The sequence below is a fragment of the Sebastes umbrosus genome, chromosome 9, assembly GCF_015220745.1.
Source record: "Sebastes umbrosus isolate fSebUmb1 chromosome 9, fSebUmb1.pri, whole genome shotgun sequence".
In the NCBI taxonomy this organism is placed as follows: Eukaryota; Metazoa; Chordata; class Actinopteri; order Perciformes; family Sebastidae; genus Sebastes; species Sebastes umbrosus.
The window spans coordinates 25,511,670-25,535,571 of NC_051277.1; the positions used below are offsets into that span (position 1 = coordinate 25,511,670).

The window sequence follows — 23,902 nt, forward strand, 5'->3', positions numbered from 1 at the left end:
CCATCAAGGGCACGCTGTGCTTGATGGCAGACAGGAATAACGCTTTCATCACTGCTTTAAAGAAGCTCAACATTTTTTGAAATAAACCTTAATAGGTTTTTTGCTTACAACTCGCTGCCAACCCAATGATGAAAAGCGCAAGAGGAGATTCATGCGATGCCATTTATTTTTATTTTTTATTGTAAGTAACCGATAGCAAATGTGAATTTCAAGCTGCTTTTCGCTTATTAAAGCCACGAGATAGCAAGGTGCGAAGAAATTTTACCTCCCCGCTCGCACGTCGGCTTGTTTAAGCTTGTATTTCTTTCGCCTGCCAAGTGGAATTAAACAGATTTTCTGTTTTGAAAGATATTTTTCAAAGAATGGTCTCAGGTTTTTGCTGAGAGACACGGGGCCACGGTGCTCGGTGGAACACATTGATTGACAGCAGTAATCTGAGCAGCCGGGGAGGCCTGGAGGAGCCCTAGTCACCATGCGATCCGTCTGGTTTCTGCGGGACTCCCAAAATGCCTCGATCTTTTCCTCTTTCTACTGGGGCTGCGGTATTATGCTCTACTGCTGAGACAGAAGGAGAGAGAGAGATGCAAGGAGGGTTTTTCTTCTTTCTTGCATCAGCAGCTGTAACTTGACACCGCCGCCTCCCCTTTGGACACGGTCCTCTCGTCTCTTCTCTTCCCTTCTACGACTCCCCATCCCCCTCGTCTCTCCCACCCCGCCATCAGTCCTCGCGGCTGACCTGAGCGCCGCTTTCTGTCCCCGCGTTGCATCAGACTGGGTGAGGCGCTATACAGTAATTAGCATCAGAAGGACCTGCCTGCTCATCTGCCCGCCAGCCTGCCAGTCAGCCTGCTCGTCGGCCCGCCTGTATGCCTGCCGGTGTTCTGCCAACTGCCATGCCCTATTCATGTCCCATTCATCTATTGCTGAATAAAAGGCTGCTTTCCCCGGGACATCCATCCCTCTGCTGCCCTTTATTTTTTTTTGTGGCGAAGCACAGGAGTGAGGATTAGCTGTAAAAGGAATAGACTGCTGAGGTAGACTCGGCAGGAATGCATGAATGCATACCGTAGTTCAGCCAAGCTGCTTTTATTCTGTTCGGTAGATGTTTTAGTACAGGGACAATTTATGCTTCACAGAGGACACCTGTCTCTCGTTTTCTCCTTTCATTACGAACCTTTTTGAATGCTCTTTTTGTTCTCATCCCCCTCTCATGTTTTACTCCCTTTTGTCTTTTTTCCCCCTTCCTCTGTTCAGCTCTTTTGTCACAGCTCAGTCTAGTTCAATCAATTAACCAATTAATCAATTCACTTTTTTCCCCCCCGATCCCGTAGTCCAAAGAAGAAGATAAAGGAGATAGAAGATAAAAAGGAAAAATCCAATGCTTTGGCATTTATTAGCATGATATTTGACATTTTGTGGGAGAAGAAACAAGACTCAGATAAACCAGACTAAGAGTCTTCAGCCATGCAGCCAAGCAGCTCTGTGAGAATGTTAATATGGCTCCAGCCAGCTGTGTTTTGAGCTAAATGTTAACACCATTGTGCTAACATATTCACAGTGACAATGCTAACATGCTGCAGTTCAGCAGTTGTAATCTTTACCATGTTAGGTTAGTATGTAAGCATGCTAATATTTGCTAATTAGCAGTAAATACAAAGTACAGTTGAGGCTGATGGGAGAGTCCTCATCAAAAAATTTAAATTCTGACCTGATGATGGCAATAAGTGATTAGTTAAGGGATCCTAAAAGTGATCACAGTATATCCTGAGGGGGAATTTAATGTCCGTACCAGATTTCATGACAGTCCATCCAATAGTTGTAGAGACATTTCACTAAAAAAACACAAATAAGGTTGTCATTATGTTTGTGCCATAAACTGTATATAAGAAGTGGATGTAAAGACGTGGTTTGTTGAATGCCGTTTTGAACCATCAAGCTCGGCATTTTGACGCCATCTTGGTTATTTGCAACCAGAAGTGACACTAGAGGGTGGAGCTAAGTGCAACTGAACGCTGAATAAGACATTTTTAGGCGACCCAAAATGTTACCATTAACTTTCATGAACTGAAAACGCACTGTGAAAGGGTTAAAGTTGTAAGATGAGAACACAGACAACTCTCAGACCGGACAATACCGTGGTAGCAATCTGTCAATTACAAGGTAGCCACGCCCTAAAGCATACCCTGCTTTATTGTCTATTTGACTTTAAATGGGACCATAATTTACTAAGTGAACATCATGCTGTATTGATGAAGACTTGAAACTGGCGATTGAGACCATAAACTCATGTTTACAATGTTTACTGAGGTAATTAATGAAGTGAGAAGTAGGCTCATTTTCTCATAGACTTCTATACAATCAGACTTCTTTTTGCAACCAGAGGAGTCGCCCCCTGCTGGCTGTTAGAAAGAATGCAGATTTAAGGCACTTCTGCATTGGCTTCACTTTTCAGACTCCGGAGTTGCCCGCTGGGTTGTGTTAGATAGAAAGTCATGTAGATCACCAATGTAATTAGGATCTGGGCACCATGAATGTCAGTGTGCAAAATTTCTCTGTAATCCATCAAATAGTTGTTGAGACATTTCAGTCTGAACCAAAGTGGTGGATTGACAGACCGACAGAACTGCAATCATTGCCATCCCTAGAGCCACGCCGCTAGCACGTCTGAAAACGAACAGCATCAGTAGAAACGGCAGCTACTCACGGGCCTGCTCTCTCTACCACTCTCTATCTGTGTGACACTACATGTGATATATGCCAGCAAGCCTGTGGGTGGGCACGGGGTCGCCGTAATGGAGTGGTAAAGCTGCAGGCATTATAGATTGAGAGCGAGCGGCCTCGTCCATGAATCTGCCCCTAACTGTTCTTCTGCCTTTGTGGCCGTAACGATCGGCTGGCTCCCCTCTGTCACCATATTTTCTCCATCTTAGTTTAGAAGCAGAGATATATCTCTCCATAAAGGCCGACACAAAGAGGGCTGGAGAGCCTCGCCCGCTCCCCCACACAAAAGACTCTGGGCCTGGTGCTTGATAAAGGCTTATGGAGAGGAGAGGAGCTGATGGCCAGGGGACTGCTGGAAAGACCTATTCTCTTCACACACAAAGACATGCTCTCACTCAAGACACTATCTGTGTGCCGTGACGCTGTTTGTGAATGCGTGCGTGCCCCTGCCCTCCTCACTTTCCCTCATCCGCCTCTCTGTCTTTCTCCTTTTCACGCACACATACATGCATTTCTTTCTTGTTAGAAGATGCTAATATAGCACATGACAAAGCCCCAGCGGACAGCGCTCAGACAAAACACTTCCTTTCTAAAGCAGTTCATCTTTATGCAGAGCCCATCCCAAGGATTGCCAAAGCGGGGGTCTCTTGAAAAGCAGGATTTTCACCAGCGCTCAGTCATTCCCGACGTCTATTCGGTCTCACTTCGTTAGCAGATGGGCTGATCACACTGATGTTTAAAGACATCACACTTTGGTTATTAATTGCTCCCTTTGATACTGAATAGAACTCGCTGTCTGTCTAGCTAGATAAATCTACAGTATGTGATTTAACCGTATCACCTGTCTGTGGTTTTTACCTGCAGAGAAATGGGTGCGAGGCCGGGCCATCGACCGCGGCGAGGTCGACACTGGAACCCAGCAGAGCCAGGCGATCTCACCGGGACTCTTTTGGAGGTTTCATATGACCGTGCACCATCCGACCTACATCAAGTTCAACCTGTCTCTCTCACACAACGCACTGCTCGGGGTCTACGGACGCAGGAACATACCGCCCACGCACACTCAGGTAAAGGAGGCTCCTGTTGTAGCATGCTCTTCACCCAGATGGGCTTTTTTTTGCTGAAGTACCACGAACCACATCCACACTAATGCACCTTTTTTTCCTCTCTGGTCTTTCATTTGAGTGAGCTGACTTCACAAAAATGCGACGAGTCTTAAAATTCTGGCCTCACGAATACAATTATGTATGTGGCGTTATATAAATGATATTTTGTAGAGAAAATATCTTGCAAAGAAATATTTATGAGCAAACAAAAATATATTATTTGCTCAATAAATATATTTATGTGTTTGCTGTTGTTGTCCACACACAGTGTCTCTCTTGCTCTCTCAACACCCCTTCTCTGAGTGCTCTCAACCTGCCTGTGTATTATAGTGTGGCACAAATTCAGCTAATATGAAGACTGGAGTAGGTCATTTCTGATTAGCCGTTGTATCTCCAATCACATTGCCTGTAGGATTATCTGTAACCATGCAGGTGGAAATCGCAAATCACTTTGCGGATACAAATAATTTTGTTCAGTTCGGTTCATAGACCCACTGACCTTGGAGCTTGTTCTTCTTTTAAGCTAAGCGATTGCATCATCACTCAAGTGCACATCAGTATTTACTGTTCCAGGGTTGTGCCGATAGACGATGATCTCGGGGATAGAGGATGGTCAGAATTATCGCCAATAGATGCCTTTTGTAAGGATGATATTTGGCTGTTTCTACCATAAATGTAGTAAATCATCATTATTATTAGTTGTAGTAATATTAAATTAATATTAAATTTAATTTGCCCCATCATAGTTTCACGTCAGGATATAAAAACACACACCCACGCTTGACAAATAAACTGTTCACACACTGCACTGCTACATTCACAGCTATAATGTTACTGTTTCCTTCATACTCACCGTCGTCACACACACACACGGTCTGTCGGACACTCTCTAACGTTAAACCGGGCTGAGATAGTACGCCAGGCAGACACACAGCTGACCACCTCGCAGCTAAACTAAGAGATGCGGTGGAAACTTACTGGGAAAATGGCTGCATGTGTCCACGACAATACACGCAGCATCGTGGCTGCTAATTCTCCCTGTCTGGTGAACCGGGCACTCAGTTGTCTGTTTTGCGCATACACTGCAGCTGGCGATAAATGACGGATTTAACCTGTTCGGCTTATCGTTGCAGCTGGACGGCTTGTTTGGCACTTCAACCACAGCACCCATGTATGCAACGCACTAATCTTGGCAGTTAACGATTAGTGATCGGTTAACAAGGGTCGGCTATTGGTCAGAAAAATAAATCTAAATTAGCATCCCTATACAGAAACATTGCGTACGATAGTCCACCTTCCTCATTTTCTTCCCCTCTCTCTGTTAGTTTCTCTAACACACACAGTGAGTGAAGCAGCACTCAGTCCTCCTCTCTCTCAGTTCAAAAGTCAAAATGTATTGATAAAAGATAGATGTAATAATTTCAAAAATTCACAACATGTTTTATATAACGGAATATTCTGTTTCAATCCATATTTGTTGCTGTTTAACCTTTCAAAAGCAACATTTTCACTGCGGTCAAAAGAAAAAAGATTGGCAAGCTCACGGGGTTACGATGGGTCGATCTGACTTTGAAGAAGATCGTCCAACTCTATACTGTACTGCAGAATGTGAACGCATCGGCGTGCATAGGCCATGACGTTCAGTGTCTTCAGTTCAGTAGTTGGTTCACATTGTTAGTGGTTCAAGCTGTTATGTTCAGTTCAGTACAAAACCAGACCTACACGAGCACTTTTTATATAGTTAATACTGTAGCTCAGCAGCTCCCTGGAGCGGAATTCTAACATTATGATTGTTTCTGTGATTCTCACACTTCTTTCTGTAAGCTTTTAACCCGGGAAATAACTGTATGTAGCATCACGACGGTGCTCTCAGACTAAAAGCTATTGATTCGTTCATTGATAATGGTAGATTCAGTATAGTAAGTTCAATTAGAAGATTTGGTGTGAAAGATTTGTTCTTACTGTTCTGTACTGGGCATCTCTATGTGTTGAGGAAGTGGGGAAATATTGAGAGAATGGTAAATAGGCACACCACAGGCACACATGTCTATCGCGGTAGGTACCTAGCCTACAAATGTAATTCCATAGACATATGCCTGCTCAGAAAAGGTCAGGGGGGTTGTGTAGCAGTAAGAAGTAAGGAAGCCAACTTCCTGACACCTCTAACCTTGTCCGTGATCACTCATTTCAAATGCCAGTAGAGCCAATCACACAACACAGGCGTCAATAAACTGTATTTATGATTGTTTGCGAGCACAAAATAACGATTTGATCAACGTCTGAGTGCAGCAGAGCAGGAATCGCTGTCTGCCTGTTTAACAAGTAGAATCTATGAGCCATGAAGAAATTATTATTTTATACTTGTTCTGACAACAGAAACAGAAAATATGTAAACGAAAACAATTCAATTGTGAGTTTGGCTTTATTAAAACACAGTGGGAAACAGTGGTTTAGAGTCATCTGGCCTCGTCTGAGTCGAGAGATTTGGCCATTTTTCTCCATGTGGACTGAGATCCTCAAAACAACTCAAAGACGCCGCATTCACAAGGAAACAGACATTTCTGATTCAGTCAGCTCAGTCTAGATAAATTGACACGTTTCCAGAAACAATGCACGCCAGCGTCTTACACCGTGTACAACAGCATTGTGCCATGCAAGAAGCACGTATACAACACACACACTGAGTCATCTGCTTTTTAACATCAGTGCGCCCCGGCTCTCGCCTGCATGAAGAGGTCTAATTAGCTGTTTTTGACACTAGTGTGACACACAGCCCTCAGGGGGAATAAGACTCAGCGAGTGCTTGCTAGTTCAAGGAGGTTTTAGGAAGGAGAGGAGGGGGGAGGGAGAGACGAGGGTGGCGGGGAAAGTTAAAGAGGGTGAGAGAGAAGCACAGAGAAAGGTTTAGACAAACGAAATAATAGTCTGTTCCATTTGAAAACCTGGGTGGTAAAGTCTGCCTGTGCTATTAGCAGCACGTCAAGTTGTTGAACCAACTGCTGTGAACATGTCTGGTGGAGGACTGAGCTGCCACGGATGATGATTTCCCTTCCTTTTTTTTCCGGATCCCTCTTTCGCATCTGATATCCACATCTAATGCTACTCCCCAGCTGCTTGTATGCAGGCAGTCTTCCAATAGCATTCAATTGGCAGTTTCGCAAAGCTCACCAAACAACAGACACACGCCACTGAACAAGGTCTGGCTTTTCCGTTGCGTTTATGCAGGTTTGGTCAATTCCTGTCTCGCTCATTTCCAATTGGATGATGTTGTCTGACTGTGTTACCGTATATTGTGTCCAGTTCGACTTTGTGAAGCTGCTGGACGGGAAGGCGCTGCCCAGGTCCTTGACTGATCCCGTCTCGACTGCCAAAGCTCCCAAAGGCCTGCTGCTGAGCGGCCTCCAAGAAACAGGCTTCATCGAGTACATGGACCCCGGCACCTGGCACCTCGCTCTCTACAACGACGGACGCAACCTGGAGCAAGTGTTACTCCACAGCACGCCCATAGGTGAGGAGCAATATTACAGATTCACTGAAACTGGGAGCCTTTCTAACCCCTTCTTTCTTCCACATGTAGTGTTTGCATGGATATGTGTTCTTTTATAGTTTATTTGTATTTCTGTGTCATGCAAAACATCTGGACCGTCCCACATGGGATTTCAAGACGCCACCATTTCACAAAGCACACATCTTCCGGTAATACGCATAAGAACAAAAATAAATGGCCACATGATAAAGTACTACTTTATTCTTTCAAATAACATATTCCAAGTAATATGTTTCAAATGAAATGCACGCTGAAAAGAACTGCTACATCCTACAGTTTATCTTGATAAATTGATTTTATTCTCATCTCTTAGGCTAATCTGAAGGTCATCTACATTTACAAAATCAATATCTATTTCTTTATCTTACTAAAGAAAATACTGCACAGTTCCCAGTAAAAAGAGCGATAGAGAACAAAGTGATGACTCATTTTCTACATCAGTTAAACAGCACATTCAACAAATCCACTTGGCTTCTTCCAGACTGATATACCGTCCAGTTAAGTGGTAAAATACCAGATCTCAGCTGGGCACATACATTATAATGCTCTTCAATACCATATTCATATTCTGTTATCCTAAATGCAGAATATATCTTCCAAGAACCAATAGTTCGATACCAAGTTGGTGCCAAAATTCTGAAAACGTGACGGTACTCGATTTTTCTACAGTATAGTATTGTCAGGGCTCAAGGCTAACGGCGACAGAAAATGTGTTTGGGACGCAGTAAACTCACTATCGACGCGTCCAGAGGAAGCACCCTAATTTTTCTCTGATAATGCTACATTGCGAACAACAAATCCATGTTGAAATCGGCAGGATGAGAGCTAGTTAACATGAGCTGTTAGCAGCCGGTAAGCAGCACAATCCTGCACGGAGCTAACAGCTAACGTTAACGAGAGGTGCCATTGATTTACGTTATGATCAGTTCAGGCTCTATTCAGTAAGAATGAGTATTGGGCGAAGGTAAATTCTAACGTCATCATGATGTGTTCAAATGTAATCTTGTAAAATGTAGTTTTTGGCGATAAACTTGATTAAATCCAGTTGTTCGAAGGAGATGTTTTCACAGCAGTATAAAATAGATAATAGAGGGAATTATGACCTGTTTAACTTCCTAACAAAAAACAGTTTGCAAACGGCACTAAAGGAGTGTATGTTGAAGTACATGGGATTTATTGTTTTACTTTTGTTTTTTACCAGTATTGGGTATCATGAATCATGGACATATTCACTGGTATTGGTATTCTGAGGACAGGTTAAACCATATAAAAGTTCTTTTAACAACTACTTTATTGAAAAAAAAAGTCTGAACACTGCTTACAGTTGACCTGAGTTAGTTATATAACTGTGTTTTGTGCGCATTTCACTGTTTGTATCTCAGGGTCGCTTCACTCTTTTTCCTTTCATACCCCTTTCGTCTGTTGATATGCAGAAACGTAAGGACACGGCCAAGAGTAGTTTGAGACTCATTGACATTTGAAGGGAACTTTTCCCATTATAAGAGTGAGCTTGGCATGGCGAGAGACAGCCGTTGGAAAGGGGAGGACAGCTCCTGTGGTAATGACAGGGCTTGCTAACTGCAGCTCATTGCTATGACACACACGGATGGCAGTGTAAATTGAAGGATGTGAATAATGCAAGAGTACGTGGCTGAATATAGACAAGTGGATAATTACCAGGGCAGTTTCTTCACTCCCACTTTGTCCAGTAGTCCTTAAGAGAATACAGTGTTGAAATGACAACAACAACAAAAAAAAGTGTTGGGAAATGTAGTAGTAACACCGTGGGGGGACTTGATAATTTATATGTGGCAGACAGGTGATATGGCAATTATAAAGCATACAATGTGTGATGAACAGATATTATGAGAAGCACTGCTTGAAACTCTATTTTGAGATTTTCGTCATGCTGATTTTTAACTGGCCATGAATTATTTAGTTTGCGTGTTATTCAGTAAATGATCAGGAACACTGCAGCGAGCTTTCTCGACACTTATAAGCTAAATATGTGTGTCAACGACCTCTAAACAGCCAATCAGTAAACAGCTCCATTGTGCCAAAACATTGTACTGTAGACATCTTTCATTGTCCTACTGACAGAGTCCTTTATATAATGACTGACAGCATGCGACAGCTAAACACAGATTTTATTTCAGACCTGTCAAACATTTGTTGACACGTGTGCTGTCTATAAAGTCTGGAACATACCAGCCCTATTTTGAGTCCCATACTTAGAGCTAAACAGGAAACGGCAGCGTTTCACAAATAAATAAATAGTTGACTTTCCTCTTTTTGCTCTTCGATAATCAAAACAAATATAGACGCAGCAGATGGGCTCAGAATAGCAGCCTTTCGTCCACTTTGGTTTTCCAAATAATTAATCAAGTGATTTGGCTTCAAAGAGGAAAAATAATATTAATGGATTGATGTCAAAGTTCATTTCACTGCCCATTTACAGCTCTAACAAGGGCTACAAACAGACACTGAGTTGCTTTTGGAGGCAGAAAATCAAAACCATTGAGCTACAGTACAATAAATCCTGATAAGAGACACGGCGTGCTGTAGCCAAGAGTGGAGCTTTATGGGGAGACGAGGGAGAAATGAGATGATCTCTGTCGGGAAATTGAGCTTTTCCGCAGCAAATAGTAACCGGATACAACAAAGAAACACAGAGTATGAATAAGAGAATAGCAAAAGGCCGCCGTAAAAATAAATAAATAAAATAAAATATAATCAATAGAGTGTATGAGTCTGACAAGGAGGAAAATATGAGACCATGAAGAATATGAAAACAATACATGAAATGATGCTGATGTGCAAAAATATGCTTGTTTTCACAGAAACAAGGGGACATGCCAAGTCAAGTCACTTTTATTTGTATAGCCCAAAATCACAAATGACAAATTTGCCTCGGGGGGCTTTACAATCTGTACAGGATACGACATAAAACGTGTGTTGGTGTTTAAAGCTACAGTTGGTAACTTTGAGCAAATATGATAAAAAGTTACATTTTATAAAACTGTCACTGTATCTTGACAGTAGTGCATGAGACAGATAATCTGTGAAAGAAATCATGTTCCCCTGTGTCCTCCTAGTGCTCCTAATGGCAAATGTTTCACATTGCCCGAAAGAAAACAACCAATCAGAGCCGTGCAGTCTCTACAGCAGCCGTCAATCACTGCTTGTGAAACTTGCGAAAGTTTGCTCCGGCCGATGGGCGGTGCTTGGTTTTTACTCGACTGTTTTCGACATGGCTGCCAGGTCACAAACTTTCTCATTTTACAGTGAAACAGTACACTACAAGAATACTTTGTAGGGGTGGGGGAAAAAATCGATATTGCCCAGTATCGCGATATTTTGCGTGGCAATATTGTATCAATATACGGACGTCAATTATCAATCTTTTACTATATAAACTATTAACCTCTTAACAATCCAACAGCCTGCCGGTGGGCCCAGACGCTATTCTTTCAGAGGCTGTAGCCGGCTCAGTTTTAAAGCTAGAGTGAAGATACTGGTATTATGTGAAACTATAAAAAGTAATCCATTGGTACCAACCCTGTGGTGTTAGCTTTTTTGGAAGAATGATAAATTATGTTCCAAAGTTATGCTTAATTTTTACAAGGAAAAACTCTGCTGGTTCAGTTTAAGAGTTAGAGTGAAGGTACAGATAGCATCTGAAACTAGAAAACCTTGGTACCAACTGTGTCATACTAGCTTGTCGGGTAGAAGGCTAACTATCGCTTGAAAAAAAGGCAAAATTTTGGCGAGGAAAAACTGGCATGGCCATTTTGAAAGGAGTCCCCTTGACCTCTGACCTCAAGATATGTGAATGAAATCTCTGAGATGAACAAGGTGAGAACTGTATCTTAGAAGATAAAAGATGTTGACAAACTGCATAATTTGCAGTTGAAAAAAATGTATATAGCAATATGTCTCATCGCAATACTCAGCATAACGCGAAATGTTTGAGATCGCAGTAAGAGCTTATCGTAACTTAAGTATCATGATAACATCGCATCGTGGTGGTTGATCAGAGTTTGCGAGTTTTGTGAGCAGTGACTGACCGCTGCGCAGTGAGTCCTCGGCTCTGATTGCTTTTTTTCCCTTCGGGCACGTTGAAATCTGGTAGATGCCATTAGGAGCACAGGAGGACGCGGAGGAACATGTTTTTTTTTTCACAGATTACCTGTCTCATGCACTACTGTCAGGATATAGAGACCGTTTTATAAAAATAACATTTTATCATATTTGTTCAGAGTTACCAACCGCAGCTTTAAACACGCTTGCTGGAGTAATGAGGTATGTGATTACATGGGACTGAAAACGCTGTCTTAGATAATCACTGTAATCATCGTCTCGATAAAGATAAAAAGCGGTAAGTTGTGGTAGAACAATCAAAGCTGCGTGTGTTTGGTCAGTTGACCTGTATCAGTCACAAGACATTACGTTGTTCTGTCATCCGTTCACTGACCACCTCACACACACACACACACACACACCCACCCACACACACACAGCATCCAGTTACATCTTAACTCTGTGATGCTGCCGAGAAAGGACAGAATATTGTCAGCACAAATGCTGATAAATAAACTGTAATATATGCTGATATGTGTGTACACTATACTCTGCAGTCTTGTCTCAGTGATTGTGACTCAAATGTATAAATGCGTCACATATAAATGTTGGAGAAAAAAAAAAGAGGTGAGAAGAACAGCTGCTGATTTGAAAAAATAGACATCATTATGTGGATTCAAATGGGATTTTCGAACATTTCCATTTTGTCCAGAAAAACAGCAGCAGGTGCAGAGAGAACCTTTTTTTTCCCTTCCTCCTCCTCCACTGTTATTGACATTTACATGTGACCCACAAAAGCTCCGGCTTAATGATATCTGCCATTTCGCCACCTCCACTCCAGCCCCATCTTCTTTAATTCTACTCAGCCCGTACCCAGGCGGAGAGAGTGGCGCTTCCTGCAGGGCTATTAATTATGCATAATTGCTACACTTCAGCTGTCATCACACATGCTCTTGAATATTATATCTTTTTTACACAATGGCAATCAAAAGTACAAGAAAAAGTTTCGCACAGATAACTGGAACTTTTAACAAAATAGATGATAAACAAAAGAAAAAGGTGGTCAGCTTCCGGCTGGATGCCTCTAGTTAGCTGAGCGGACATTTCAGTTTTTTTTTCATAAATTCATAAAGCCCAAGGGTCGTAAAGCGTGGCTGAAACTTTACAGGCTCATAAAGTACAATTGCAATGCTTATTTGACCAATCAGATCACTTGGCTGGAAGCACCCATTTTATAATAGCATTTAACTGCAATAACTTATGGCATGACTGATTTCTAACTGGAGAGGGTTTAGTCAGTGGAAAGAAGCGAGAGGGTGTCTCCCGGATGCACACACACAATATATATAATGTAACAAATAAAGACATGGCTCACCATACATTACCTGTTAATTGCCTGGAGATTTTTATATTTGAGACATTGACCTGAAAGATATGGAGCTTATATCACTGTTACCACCCTGCACCTTTCAGCTCAGCAGTGAGCTTCCCTAATTAAAAAGAACTCAGTGACCTTGCAGATGAGTTTTTTTTTGTCTATTCCATGCGTCATGTGCCAGATACAATATTGGAGTTTGTGTATACAAAGCGTTTTGTTTTTTTCCAAAAGAGAAAAAGACACGTGTGGAAAGGTTTTGCGAGTCTTCCTGACAGTGTGGGAGGAAAAAAGATGATTGCCACTCCTCTCCATCAGAGTGACGATGACGGGTGATGGAGGTGAAAATGACTTTGGTTTCTGTAGTGATGCGCTGCTGCGGAGGATAACGTCGTGCTGCCGGTTACTGGCAGGGCCTGTCTCATTAGCATGTGTCACACGCGCCTCAAGGCGGGTGTCACATAATAACTTTGCGTGCACGTGTTTGTAAATGTGTGCGTGCGCGCGATTTGCCACGGAAGGATTTGTCATCCATGCTCCCTGAACAGAGCGAGCCAGGGGACCGCGGTGGTTTGACTCTGGAGTCGATGCCCCGTTTCAGAGGAGCGGAGCAGGACGGCGCGGGGTCAAACAAAGGGTGATGTCCCTGACACCCACTTTAATTACTCTATCTTGCTTAGATGGAGCTCGCCTGGCACGAGACAACCCGGCAGCACGGTTCAAACTCTGCCAGCCTCTTCTCCACCAGAATCTTCCATCTGGAGTAGAGCTGACATAAACGCATAAAAGTGCTCTCCCTCTTTATCTATCTGTGCCATGCTGTCTGTACCCGGAGAATGGGCTCTGACATGATGGACATATTAATGGGAGGAAAGGAGAACGGTAAAAGGAAGGCAGCTAATTGTAGTCCGATGGTGGAGTATGATGAAATGCTTATAGCCTACAGAAGGATATGATGAAACGCACGTACCCAGATGAGACAAAGCACTAGTAGGAACAAGCATCACATTGATCTTCTCCACGCCGAGAGTGTGCAGCGACGCCGCATTAGCCATTCTCCACTAACTTGTGCACTCACAATGTCAGATTTTATGTTGTTCAATCTCGTTCCAAACGGCGCCCCGTGTAAACAGTTTGTTGATTAAGCCTTGATGTTTGTAAATTTGCGCGCTGTGTGTTTTCCAACCTGTAATGCAGTATAATGTGCTTAGTGCTACTGAGTGTAAGTGAGTGCTTGGCCATTCCCCAGAGAGTGATAGCAGCTGGATCAGACTAATCTAATATAGCCCCCGAGTCTGGGGAGCCATCCATTGCTTATCAGATCTCTCATTCAATAACAGAGAGCCATGCCAGCTTATGGAGTTACATGTGGAACATTTTCAAGTTTAGTTTTTTTTCTCCTCTCTCTGCCTTTTTTGTCTGATTTGTGGATGTGTGTGTGTGTGTGTCTGTGTTTGGCTGTGCAGACTCAATGGACGGCTGCTCCACGGACTGTAATGGAAACGGAGAGTGCGTCGCTGGACACTGCCACTGCTTTGCTGGATTCTTGGGTCCTGACTGTGCCAAAGGTGAGAGATATCTGATAAAACAGCAGTTTGTTAGTGTGTCTCTTAATACTTTTTGACCTCCCTACCGTGTCTGTGTGCTCATTCGCTTCTACTGTCACTTTCTCTAAAACTTCTCACAAATGTAAGGTTTCACTTCACTAGAAAAGGTTACTCAGAAAGGAGTAAATAGTGCATTTTCAAGGGGACTATTTTCATCTGTTAATCTGCCTTCGGTCCATTAGCAGTTATTTACAGCACCAGGACTCTGTACAGTAGATTCTCACCTTTCTTTACCTTAACTGCAGAGAGTCAGGCCTTTACTTAAAACTGGCCTACACAAGATGCATTACTTTAGGCAGCTATGGCCGAAGGCATTATGTTTTGGGGTTTTCCGTCTTATTCTTGTGACCGCGATATCTCGGGAACACTTGGAGGGACTTTCTTCAAATTTGGCACAAATGTCCACTTGGACTCAAGGATGAACTCATTAGATTTTGGTGTTCAAAGGTCACTGTGTCCTCACATAACACGTTTTTTGGCCATAACTCAAGAATTAATATGCTAATTATGATAATTTCACACAAATGTCTAATAGGATAAGATGAAGAAGTGATGAAATTTTGGACAGGCATGGATGTAAACTGCAACTTGACTGGTTGGTGGAGGCATACAAATTCTGGTTTATAGGTGTTCTGATGTGCTCCCGTTTTAATTTGCTGCTGATGCTGTTTTTTTTTTTTTAAACTCCACACTTCCTCCGTGTTCACCTGTTGTCTTGATAAATTCAGCATAATGTATGTTTCCACATCACCATTTCCATCTGCACACCAACAGAGTCATGCATACTCACCACTCTGCTTCTCCGAGTTTCTCCTCTTCATGTTTTCATTCGCCCAACTATTTCCCGTCTGCTGTTTTTCAAGCGCTGTTAAGCTGCTGTCAATAAAACGTAACACTTCCTGCGCATATGTTTCAGCGACTCCAAGGGCACACATCCCCTGCAGATGTTAACATGAAACATTTGCAGGAAGTGTTTGAGTTTTATCGACAGCAACTTCACACCTTTTAAAAATTGGAAGAGTGGGATCAATGGAAATGAATCAGTGAATGATAATAATATTTCCGTTCAAAAAAATAAAATAAACTCAGAGCAGCAGATTGGTGAGTATGACTTTAAGACTAGACTGTTATTTTAATACCAGCTTTTACAGTACAAAATAAACTACAGTGGCCATGTTCATCCTCATGAAGCAACATGTCCCGCAGTGCAACAGTGTGGCTCACTGTTTAAAATAGTTTTATAACAATGGCGTTCCATGGTACAGAGAAATAAGCTGTAGCTTGGGTAAACAGGCTATTCTTGTCAATTCATTATTGGTTTTGGCGTTTCACAGGATTTGTTGACAATAAGAAAAAATATAGAACATCATCCTTGAACCTTTCCATATCATCGTCAAAGCTCTACCTGTCTCTTTTACTCTGCTACCTCTCTTTCATTTGTTTCTCTTTCTCTCTCTCCCTCTGCCCTTCTTTGTAAAATTATTGTAGTTGTATCTGTCTCATTGTGTAGAAACAGCTGATATGATATCACATTCTATGATTTATTTACGCTCATCATTTATTCATTCGCCCCCTCTCATCCTCGCTCATTTGCTCGCTCGATAATATTCTCCCTTTGAAAAGTTAGACAGCAAGTTTTGGCAAGAGTAGTAAAAAGTGAAGTGTGAATTTATTACTGTGGGGTACAGAGTGTTAGATTTAACAAAGGATCAAACAAACACATAACACATGCCCGCACGCATGAACGCACAGGGCCTTCACTGCAAATTATCCCGGAAAAAAAGGCGTCGGTTCTGGATCGTCTTTATAATCCATTTGAAGTCTGGAGCTGCCATACCTCCTCCAGCTGCAATGGGGATGGAGGGGTGGTGGGTGGGTGGTTGGATCGGGGTGTAACTGTCAGTGCGTCATCAGACTCACTGACTTTATTCTACCTGGCTGTCATTACATTAGCCACACGGCTCTCCCATCTCTGCATGGAGATAGCTCTGCTTTCCACCCTCGTTCCATAAACCCCTAATGCTCTCTTTCCTAATCTTCCGTTTTCACGATTGTTTTCACGGCCTGTTCAGAGTGAGTGAGGTGACGTTGGGGGGATTTTCTACAATTCCTGGGTTGCCGTGGTAGCCAGGCTCAGGTGGTGCTTGAGTAAATTGAAACAGCGTGAGGGATAAGCTGGAGTGTGTGTATACGCGCGTATGCTGGCGTGCGCGTGTGTGTGAGAGAGAAAAGGGAGGGAGACAGAGGCTGCTTGAGGATTTGCTGAATCCGCGCGCTGGCTGAGATAAGAGAGCGTAGCCCCACTCACGGTAGGTTACTGCGGTCTCCCAGCTAATATACTGCAGCACTCTGCCTGTGTGTGTTTGCATGTGTGTACTACCCCAGTACGTGGGTGTAATCTGTGTTTGTCCTGTTGCAGATTCGTGCCCCGTGTTGTGCAGCGGCAACGGCGTGTACGAGAAAGGAAGGTGCGTGTGCCTGGCCGGCTGGAAGGGGGCCGAGTGTAACGTGGAGGAAGGTCAGTGTATCGACCCCACCTGCTCCAACCACGGCTCCTGCATCCAGGGAATCTGCATATGTAGCCCGGCCTACAAGGGGGTTAACTGTGAACAAGGTAAGATGTTTTACACACGCAGAAGCTAATGTCACAATGTCACGTCTGCAAAATAACGACGGCTCCACTTACACATATTTAAATGAGTGACTTTGCTATTTTTGATTAAGGTAAGCATTACATTTAAAGCTGCACCAATCAATATTTTTTATATTGACAATGGCTCAAATGACTGTGTGTAATTTGACAGGGGTCCTTCGTAGTGTCAAATCCACAGTGAGTTATCGCACGCCTCTGCAGTCCCTGTCAGCTCTATGGAAGTTAAAATCAATCAAGCCAATTTTAATTTATATAAGCCAGAAATCACAAATTTGCCTGAAAGGGCTTCACAGTCTGTACAGCATATGACGCCCTCTATTCTTAGACCATCGGCCCAGACAAGGTCAAACACTCAAAATATAACCTGTTTCAATCATTGCATCATTGTTTCGCTGTTTACAGCAGGCAGACAAAGTTAGCGACTAGCTAGTGAACATAATGGAACATTAAGCTGCTAAAGAGGACAGAAACATGACTTATAATGAATGCTAATGTTGCTAAGATGTTAGCCATATCAACTTTTTATGGAGATAATATCAGTGTTGTGTTTTCTTCTTGTTCAATTGGCCCCAAGTGGCCAATTACTGCAGCTTTAATGCAGAATTAATTGATGCGATTTGCATTAAATTCAGTTTAAATACATTTGATATAGATAAATTTCCCTTCATCCTCTTGTCAGTGTCATAATTTCACAGTGTCCATATCAAATTGAAATGCACAGGAATCATACATACTGCTGGAATCTGCAGTGCTTCTTCTTTCAAGGGATGTCCGTCGGGCATGAATGTCCATAAATCCACCTAGAAATCTTATAAAAACACTCCTTATAACTTCAGGTCATGCCTCAAAATCATTTCACATCAAATTTAGACTTTATTTCTGCAGTATCAAAAAATGGTTACAGTGCAAACTGCTGGTAGATAATTCAGCATGACCTTTCACGGTGCAGATTTAGCAATATGTTAACAAATGTAGGCTGCAAAAGCAAGAGTTCAAGTAGCGCAGAGCTAATTCCCAGACTCCATGGCAACATTATACTTCTTCTTTACATCACCCAAAGAATGATGAGAACCCTGATCTGGGCTCCAGATAAACTTTTCCACTGGCAGCACTGGTGATAGCAACTCTATCAGTTGGTCACTCTGGTACATGATTAGCTCGCACCCTTTTTTTTGTTACAGCATGGTATTCATCAGTGGTGGGAAGTAACTAAGTACATTTACTCAAGTACTGTACTTAAGTGCTACTTGCTACTTCACCACCTTTCAGAGGGAAATATTGCTCTTTTTATTTCACTACAGTTATTCACAATGAGTATATGAAATTCAATGCATTGTTATACAGTAAATGAAACCACCCAACAGTATGAAATGAATAAAATAAGCTCAACTGCAGCCAGCTACAACATTAAAATGTATCTTACATATTACTGCATTACGACTAATAATCTAATATTATAATATAGAACACTACAACACACAACATAGTGAGTACTTTTACTTTTGATTATATACTTATATACTTTTACTTAAGTAAGATTTTGAATGCTGGACTCTTGAGTGTTTTTATTTAAATCGAGGTATCCGTACTTTTACTTAAGTGAAAGATCTTAGTTGCCTACTTCTTCATTTTTGGAACACAGTTACAACTAAATGGATCATTTTGTAAAGTTTTCCACCGATACATACACGCTGTGCATTGCTATGTGCACGCTTATGGCATTTAATTACTTTAAACCTGCACACAAAAAAACATGCAGTGATACAAGCGCACAGAGCAAGCGGAAAAGTATCCTCCAAGTGCACAAATGCGGTCCCACGAGCACGGGACAACCTCAACCCTCCTTATGCTCTCGCAGCTGCTCAACGCTCGCTCATCAAGTTGACTCTTGAGACTTTGGAGGTGAGGGATGGAATAGAGGCATGAATGCGACTAACTCACTCAAAACATGATCACATATGCGACCAGTTCGCAGCCTGGAGTCCTGCTGGTGGCAAAAACTTAAAACATGTTCGTCCCAAATGGAAACATATATGATTTACTTTTCTTTCTTATACAATATACAATGCTGTTTTCATGACAGAACTAATGCATAGAATGTCGTATCAACAGAGTTCTTATAGGCTTATCAGAATAACATTGAAACTCTACTCTTTCCATTCATGTACAAATTGTTTGTGTGTTCAAAAGCTTTGGACATACAGGCAAAAGAACAAAAGCTGTCCTAGAACATGTCAAATGATAGCTTTTCTAAGCAACTTAACTTAATCTGAAGACAACAAATCACTGTACGTTTATACTGTATATTTGTTATTCACTGAATATACTGGTATGTTATTGTAGCAGAGACATAAACCTATAAGAATAGAGCATGAAAAATGGCCTTGGGTTGAAATGACAAGAATATAAATGATTCAGGTAGCTGAGGCTTCTTCCAGTTGTCCAGGAAACCAGCCGTAGGCCTTTGTCACATCCTCCCCTCGCAGCTGTCCATTGTAAAACCGCCCAATAAATTAGCGAAAACAAACAAAGCCGTGATATCTAAAACAATTATGATGTTACACTTGATGATAACCTGATGGCACAGCTGTCCCAGAGACCAGCCTGCTGTTGCCTCCGGTCTCTCGGCCTGCAGAGACCAAATCAGGTGTTTGACCTTGAGCGGCGGAGCTGAGCGGAGTCGAGCTGAGCCGAACTGCGTTGAGCTTTGGCTCGGCGTTCGGAGCTGTAATTACACACACGCTAACGCAGCGTAGCGCCGACCACCATGACACACACACACACACACACAACCCATTTCACCCCTTATCAAAGCCTCAGTTCTAAGTGTCCTATGAAGTGTAATGTTGTGGAACAGATACAGGGATTGTAGCTAGGGTGGTTAACTCCTGGATGGGATGCAAAGAACACTGCTTTCATACTCGGTGAACTGATGATTATAATGAGGCCGGCACCCCACCACCCCACCCCTCCTTCACTCCCTCCGCTCACCTCTGACTCATTCTTGCTTTTCCTTTTGTCCTCTCTCTCTCTCTCTCTCTCTGCAGTGGACTGCGTAGACCCTCAGTGCGGCGGCCACGGCGTATGCGTGCGCGGCGAGTGTGTGTGCTCGGCGGGCTGGGCGGGAGTGAGCTGCGATGACCCGCTGCCAGCCTGTCAGGAGCAGTGTTCGGGACATGGCACCTATCTCCCCGAGTCAGACACCTGCGCCTGCCAGCCCAACTGGACGGGACCAGACTGTTACACCGGTAAGACCTGAGGATTATCGTGTTCACCCGCAGAAAAAAAGAAAAAAAAACACAGAAAAATTGCAACTGCACATCTCTGGATGTGCCAGTGTTTCTTGTAGCACACACATGGTCTTTGCCAGATACTATTTTCTGGGGATTTGAGAGACATGAGAGAGAAATATGGATTGTAGCCACTCTGTGAAATATGTCTACGTGTGTGTGTGTGTGTGTGTGTGTGTGTGTGTTGTTGCACTCTCTTCATGCTGGTCGTAAATGAGATTTCCCCTCATGACTCTCTGACGGCAGCACTCTGGAGCCCCCCCGCCTCCTTTGCAATAGCACTCACTTTACTGCACATTTATAGTGTAACACGTATATAGCCATGCACACATGCACATACTGTATGTTCCCTTCAGCTAAATGAGCGGGAGAAAAAAAGGCAGGCGAGAAAAAGACCTCTATTCTCACTTTGCTGCAAGGCCTTTCAGGGACTGCTACTCTGAGGAACATTCAGCTCGGCATTTAAAAGCTTGCTGATGTTTATTGCAAAGCCCCTTTACCTATACGCTCCATATTAGTCTGCGTATGGATGTTAGATATGGTTGTAAAACAGTTCTTACATCTACACCCACCTGATTTTCTTTTGCACTCGGTGAACTCGTCCCGCTTAAATCGACAGCTAGACAGCGAAGAAATGGCGGCGAGTTAGCCATTGTACTCTAGTGTACAATATAAAGAATGCCGTACTGTGCGGTATACTGTGAGAAAAGTGTCCGTGTCCTTGAAGTGTAAACTGACAGAGAGGAAAATAGCCATTATTCCACTTTTTCCACCACACTAACTTGACGCCAGCGTCGAGAAGGTTCCGCCTTACCGTGCACACCAATGATTTGCAGGCAATTGGCATTAGCTGCCGCTCTCAGGTGCATGCATGCCTTATTATAGTGATATAGCCCATGATAATGATAGACCGTGGCTGAATATCTTGAGATATGAGCGGCCCCTCTCTACCTGCCGGGCTTTTAATCAAAAGGACCCGGCGATTCTGCGTCCTGGTCTTGTTGAAGCATAGCTAAGCTAATGTAATTCTAATAGAGAGCTGAAAAACTCTCCAACTTTAATCCACTTTTTTCCTCCCCTCTCCATGCTATGTATATTTAAATTGAAATAACTTTTTACTGCAGCTGGATAAGTAGTCTTTGTGTGCCTCCAGCACTTTGCTCTCTTTACTGATGGATGAGGCTTTGCTTCTGCGGCGAGAGAGAGAGAGAGAGAGGGAGTCGGATGGCGAGGAGCGTAGAGAAAAAGGAAATAAAAAAGAGAAGGGGAGAATTTTAAGGGGATGTTGCATGAGAGAAGGAGGGATAAGGGATGTTGAAAAGAGAAAGCTGAAGGAGACAAAGATGGAGAGATGATGGAAAAGAAAGGGTATTAACATACAGTACCCGCCAAATCTGATCAAAATGTCAGAAAAGAATAATAGAGCTGAATTGGAGTCCCTGTAGTTTAAATATGCCGTGCAAATACAAATCATTTGGCTGTTATTATGAGTCTATTCACTCTTCCTCTCCTTCAGGGAGCTCGGCTATTAGAGGTGGGAAGATTATGTATTGTGAGAAAGTAGACTTTTTAGTCTCTGAGGTTATCCTTTTTTCTCTCACCTATATCCGATGCCTCACCCCCAATTTTATGTTTTTAACTTTCTCCTCTCTCCATGTCCCCCGTGCCTCTTTTACCTTTTTCTTTTCTTCTAACACTCCATCTGCTCCCCTCCCTCTCATCCTCTCTTCCTCTCACGCTTTTTTTTTCTTACGCATATCCCCGCCCACCTGTTTCGGCAGAGCTGTGCCCGGTGCCATGTGGCAGCCATGGCGTTTGCTCCGAGGGCCAGTGCCAGTGCGAGGACGGCTGGATCGGAGCTGCGTGCGACCAGAGAGCGTGCCATCCTCGCTGCGAAGAGCACGGACAGTGCCACGACGGGACCTGCATCTGCCAGCCTGGCTGGGAGGGAGAGCACTGCAACATTGGTGAGCTGTGTGTGCGTGTGTGTGTGTGTGTGTGGGAGTGTTTAATTATTCCTTGTGATATTTTGATTAGTATGATGGGATAAAAAAAGGTGTTACTGTTGTTTGAATAATTTCCATTTACAATTCTCTCAACCCACTTTTTTTCCCCTTCACAGTTACTCATGATTTGGACGTCGTTGTGAAAGGTAATTTATCTTTATTTAAGATTTAAAATTTCCCATTGTGCTCCTCCAACGTGCTCACAAATGTGTGTTTGTGCGTGCACGTGGGATGCACCTTTTCAGACGGCTGCCCAGGGTTGTGCAGCGGGCACGGGCGCTGTACCCTGGAGCAGAGCGGCTGGCGCTGCGTCTGCCAGGCTGGATGGAGTGGGCCTGGATGCAGCGTTGTCATGGAAACTGACTGCAGTGATGGAACAGACAACGACGGAGGTGACATTCTAACATCATCTATCATTTTCTATCTCTTTTTTTTTTCCCTCTATCTTACCTCTTTCATTTCTGTCTTTTGTGGCAGATTGTCCATTCCATTACTTCTCCCTCCTGTTTCTCCTGACGAAAAAAACCTGCCTCATTGTTCCCGCCCCTGCATCCCCCCGCGCTGTCCCAATCCTGCGGAGACTCCTGTAGAGTCCCCCTGGTCATTATTATATTGAATATGCATTGGTGTGTGTGTGCGCGTGCACAGATGCGCGCAGTGTGTATGTTTCCTCTTATCACAGCTAAATGTCTAATATGCATACCACCTGCCAAGATAAAAGGCACTCAGAGAAATTTTCTCAAGTCTAAATACAGCAAACCATGCAGAATAGATTCCTGCTTTGGTTATGAGGTGTTTGGTGACAGGTGAGAGGTGTGTGTCGCTCAGCCTCGTTGCTGCGTTGTTCTCTCCTCAGGTGAACAGACAAGAAAGGAACATTTCAGCAGTAGAGAAAGCTCTGCTCATTGCAATCATTTCCTCACCATTTCAGTCCCCTCTAAGGCTGTTTCTCCTATACATAACAAGTTTTGAGAATATAGTGCACATTGTTTTGTGCCCATTCATTTTGAAACATCAAATACCCATTATGGACATGCCTGTTAAGCCGGTGTTGTAATCCATCATAGAAACAAGGTAGTGCCTCTTTTGTTTAGAGGAAAAGCTTCCTGTTTTTTTTGTTTTTTTTCACGGTTCCACGTTTTGTGATGAGTGGCGTTTGAATCAGTGCGCACAGCAGCGGGAAACCTCAAACACGTACATTCCTTTTTGTAGTCCTTTTTTCGGCTGGTGCGGAGTGCTGATAGCTGCTATGTAACCCTTTTTTCCTGCACATTGTTTACCAAAGCTGCATGACTGACTGAGCCAACACTTCAGAGAGTCAGCGTAGACGGCTGCTCAAAACATGAATTACAGGTCCTTACCCTGGATTATAACCTCAGCCATACAATAAGAAATGTCTTGTGGACTACAATGTAAAGGCTGAATAAAAGAAACGAGTCATGGAAGGACTGTTGCCTGCCAACTGTGTAGGCACTAATGGTTTTTGTATCGTATTAATGGATTATATCATTGTTCTG

The 23,902-nt window shown here is 43.1% G+C and overlaps 1 protein-coding gene across 1 annotated transcript in view; it reads left to right on the forward strand.

Moving 5' to 3' along the window:
- The window catches only part of tenm1 (teneurin transmembrane protein 1), a 215,412-nt gene that overhangs the window by 106,528 nt on the left and 84,982 nt on the right, over positions 1-23,902 (forward strand). The window contains exons 7-14 of the mRNA XM_037779353.1: positions 3,586-3,788; positions 7,128-7,335; positions 14,296-14,397; positions 16,856-17,050; positions 20,137-20,337; positions 22,161-22,346; positions 22,502-22,531; positions 22,631-22,777. Of these exons, the coding sequence (XP_037635281.1) occupies positions 3,586-3,788; positions 7,128-7,335; positions 14,296-14,397; positions 16,856-17,050; positions 20,137-20,337; positions 22,161-22,346; positions 22,502-22,531; positions 22,631-22,777 (1,272 nt within the window). The remainder of the gene's footprint in view (positions 1-3,585; positions 3,789-7,127; positions 7,336-14,295; positions 14,398-16,855; positions 17,051-20,136; positions 20,338-22,160; positions 22,347-22,501; positions 22,532-22,630; positions 22,778-23,902) is intronic.